At 37.6% G+C, this 3,908-nt stretch overlaps 1 protein-coding gene across 1 annotated transcript; it reads left to right on the top strand.

The window, feature by feature from the left end:
- The first annotated feature begins 588 nt into the window (after nucleotides 1-588).
- On the top strand, nucleotides 589-3,124 carry LOC149153758 ((R)-mandelonitrile lyase-like). Its single transcript, XM_089439879.1, has 4 exons — nucleotides 589-774; nucleotides 880-1,533; nucleotides 1,801-2,635; nucleotides 2,756-3,124. The coding sequence occupies exons 1-4, from the start codon at nucleotides 666-668 to the stop codon at nucleotides 2,793-2,795; spliced, it is 1,638 nt and encodes a 545-aa protein (XP_089296005.1). The 5' UTR covers nucleotides 589-665; the 3' UTR covers nucleotides 2,796-3,124.
- Nucleotides 3,125-3,908: the final 784 nt, after the last annotated feature.

Raw genomic sequence — 3,908 nt, 5'->3', positions numbered from 1 at the left:
ACTGGAGTGGTTGCAGCTGGAGATTTTGAGATAACACTGTCGGCGACTCGGGAGTCGGCAGGGAACATTCTGAGTTTCTCCCCTTCCATTATAGTTAGTTGTTGGAGATAGGGTTGTTTGAAAATAAATGTGTCAGAAGACATTTTACAATCCTAGAATTAAATGTTGGGGTGGCGGGGTGTTTTTTTTCCCGTGAACGTGTGGAAAATTGTTTTGCCAAGATTGAATTGAATTACCACTAAAACGGAGAGAACATAACAATGCTAAGGTGAATTATCAACGCAAAGGCAGAGAAAGTAGCAAACTGTAAATGAATTACTGTTCCGTAGACTACTTTTTTTTTTTTGTTCCAAAGTATATAGTTGCGAAAAATGGAACGATTGAAATGAAAATGGCAAGATTGGGTAAATGTCAGAGACATATATCCACACGTGCACTAATAGTTACCGTTTTGATTTCATGGACTGTGTGGATTGATTTCTATGTGCTGGATTTGATTCATCTCTAGATCAATACTTCGGCTCAGCCGTTAGCGTGTGATAATTATTTTCTAGATATATGCATGGACAATCCAAAAGCAAGCGCTTATAAATAGCTTCAGAAACACACCGAAATCCAACCACATCTCCAGAAAGGGTGAACGAGTTGAATCCCTGGTAAGAAAAATGACGATGATAAGGGTTGTAAATATTCGCGCATGGCTTTTGCTTCTGCTCGTCATGCTAATGATGTTGAGCAGCTTATCCTCTTCTCAGGCAGCGACAACACCCTCGGGTATGAACATGGGATGATATTGGATTACGTGTCTTTATATAGTTGATGTTATGATATGATAGAATTAATGGTTTCTTGTTTGTTTTGTTTTGTTGGGCTTTGCAGGTTTTCCGTTTGCGTTTATGACTATAGATGCGGAGAAAGCAGCTGCAAGGAAATATGATTACATTGTAGTTGGAGGAGGAACGGCCGGCTGCCCGTTGGCCGCAACGCTGTCTACCAAGTATTCAGTTTTGGTAGTGGAGAGGGGAGGATCTCCTTATGGAGTTCCCGAGATTGAGAACGCCGATGCTTTTGGGAAGCCATTGGATGAGACCGACAATTACACTTCCATAGCGCAGACGTTTATTTCAGAGGACGGAGTGAGTAATGTGAGAGCGAGAGTTCTGGGCGGCGGAACTGCTATCAATGCGGGCTTCTACAGTAGGGCGGGCTCCGAATATGTTCGTAATGTGGGATGGGACGAGGGACTTGTAGAGGAGTCGTATGAATGGGTGGAGAAGCAGAATGCCTTCAAACCGTATCAACTGTCGCCTTGGTCGTTGGCTATCAGAGATGGCCTCCTGGAAGCAGGGGTTCTTCCATACAATGGATATACGTTGGATCATTTGGATGGAACCAAGATCAGCGCCTCCACCTTTGACAGCAAAGGAAAGAGACACACAGCAGCAGATCTTCTCAGGTCAGCCAATCCCGACAATATCGTGGTCCTTCTCAATGCTACCGTCAGCAGGATTCTGTTCAATTCTCCGGCAGAAGGTATAAATTCATTTAAACACAGGAAATTGTTTCTACGTTTTATATTTCTCATTTAAACACAGGAAATTGTTTGTACGTTTTATATTTCTCATTTAAACACAGGAAATTGGTTTTCCGTTTTATATTTATCCAACGCGGAACTGACGTTTCACAACGTTCCTTCCTAACATATTTACGTCATTTTCAATTTATTTATAATCGATATTGGAATAATAGTTTTATATCCACATCTATAAATATAGATTGAGAATGAATTGGATCATGCAGAAGCGAAGGATAGCTCCTCTCGGAAGCCGAGAGCCAGTGGAGTTGAATTCATGGACCGCCATGGCCGGTCTTATCAAGCTTTGCTCAATGAAACGTCAAGCTCCAGCGAGGTAATCCTTACTGCAGGAGCCTTAGGCAGCCCCCAGCTGCTCCTCTTGAGCGGAATTGGCCCATCCGAACATCTAAAAGAATTCAATATTCCTCTAGTTCTAGATGCGCCCATGGTAGGCCAAAGGGTTCAGGACAACCCGCGTGCATCCGTAAACTGGCTATCTCACCAATTCTACACCATACAAGCAGTGGGTATCCTTAAAGCCTCTCAAAATTACATCGAGTCCTTGAGCACCTTCGTCAATGGCACCCTATCCTTCAACAAAAACAACGTTTATAGAGAAGTCATTTTTGAGAAGCTGGCATTTCCCTTATCCAGAGGACAGCTTCGGCTACGTAGCACGGATCCTCGAGACAATCCGTCTGTTCGATACAACTACTATTCTGACCCTCTGGACCTCCAGAGATGCATGCAGGGCGTGAGGGTCATAGACAAACTCCTCAACTCACCGTCTCTGCATAGATTTAATGCTAATTCCACTCATGACTTCAACTTCACTGGGCAGCCGTTACCAAAAAACATGTCGGATGATGCAGCCGTGGCGCAGATCTGCCGCGATACGTTGAACACAATCTGGCATTTTCATGGAGGATGTGAAGTTGGCTATGTGGTTAACCAGAAATATCAGGTCAACGGAGTTGAGGGGCTCAGGATTGTGGATGCCTCAACATTCACAAACGGTCCTGGAACCAACCCACAAGCCACCACTATGATGCTGGGCAGGTAATAACAATAATATTCCTAATATTCAGTTTCAGTTGGGTTTCTATTGCTCTTTTGTACCAATGGCATGTATAAATGAATGGGCAACCTAAATTTTGTGATTGTTGTGCGTGCATGCAGGTACGTAGGACTGAAGATTCTTCGAGGCTGGACTGAATGAAACAAAAACAAATGTCGGTGTAGGTATCCCCTTTTATTGTTTCGCTTCGGTTAATAAAGAGGCTCCAGAGTCGTCCCCCGTCTGGCTTCACCTAAAGCAACAGCCGGTGATTTCATTATTTTTTAATAAGGATTCTCCACATATCCTCAGTTGTTAGTTAGGGTATTAAATTCATTTTAATACAGTCGATGTATTATTCTCAATTGAGATCACAAAACATAAGGCTCAGGACAGGCGCTCTCTTAGAATTATGTGCTTGTGAGAGCCCATTAATTGTAAATGCTAGTTTTCTGGATTTCTTCTATGTTATAAATCATTTTTCATATAAATTGTAATTATTTTTAAATACATAATTTATGTTTTATACAAAATTGCTCTTTTGAAATTATGGGGTTGTGAGAGCCAAATCATTATGAATGTTATGTTTTATACAAAATTGCTCTTTTGAAATTATGGGGTTGTGAGAGCCAAATCATTATGAATGTTATTGTTTTTATTTTAGGCTAAATTCATTTTTATATAAAATATAATCATTTTTAAATTTCTAATTTATGTGTTTTATATAAAATATAATGATCTTTAAATATAAACTTTATATTTTGTTACGTATTTAATGATTTTAATAAACAATAATTTAATTTAGCTAACTAATTCCTTTTTTGTTGGTCTTATTCTAAAAATTTGAATCCTAAAACTTATTATTTACATAATACTTCATATTACAGCAATCCCCTCATTCACAAGACACTAATTCAACAAAACAATATTATTGTTAATTATAATTTGGTAAATTTGATTTTCTTTATGTTTTAATAATTCAGATTTAAATATTAAGAATGTTAAAAAATATATATTTTCCCCTCTATTTCCAAAATATTAATACATAATAATAATTATATTTATATACTCAAAATAATTATGAATAATAGATATATGTGATTCTTAAAAAATAAATAATTAAATTATATAAAAACAATAACATTAACATCATCTCTCTAGTTTAGTAAATCTATTTTTTAATATCTTTTTAATAATTAAAATTTAACTATTTAAAATATATATATATTTTGGTTTTCTCTCTTCTCAAAAATTAATACATAATAATTATATTTA

This window comes from Pinus tabuliformis, chromosome 9 (assembly GCF_031772625.1).
Source record: "Pinus tabuliformis cultivar Carrire ecotype Pingquan chromosome 9, CPIR1, whole genome shotgun sequence".
NCBI lineage: Eukaryota > Viridiplantae > Streptophyta > Pinopsida > Pinales > Pinaceae > Pinus > Pinus tabuliformis.
The sequence above is the reverse complement of the archived record's forward strand: the minus strand, read 5'-3'. Positions and strand labels throughout refer to the sequence as shown.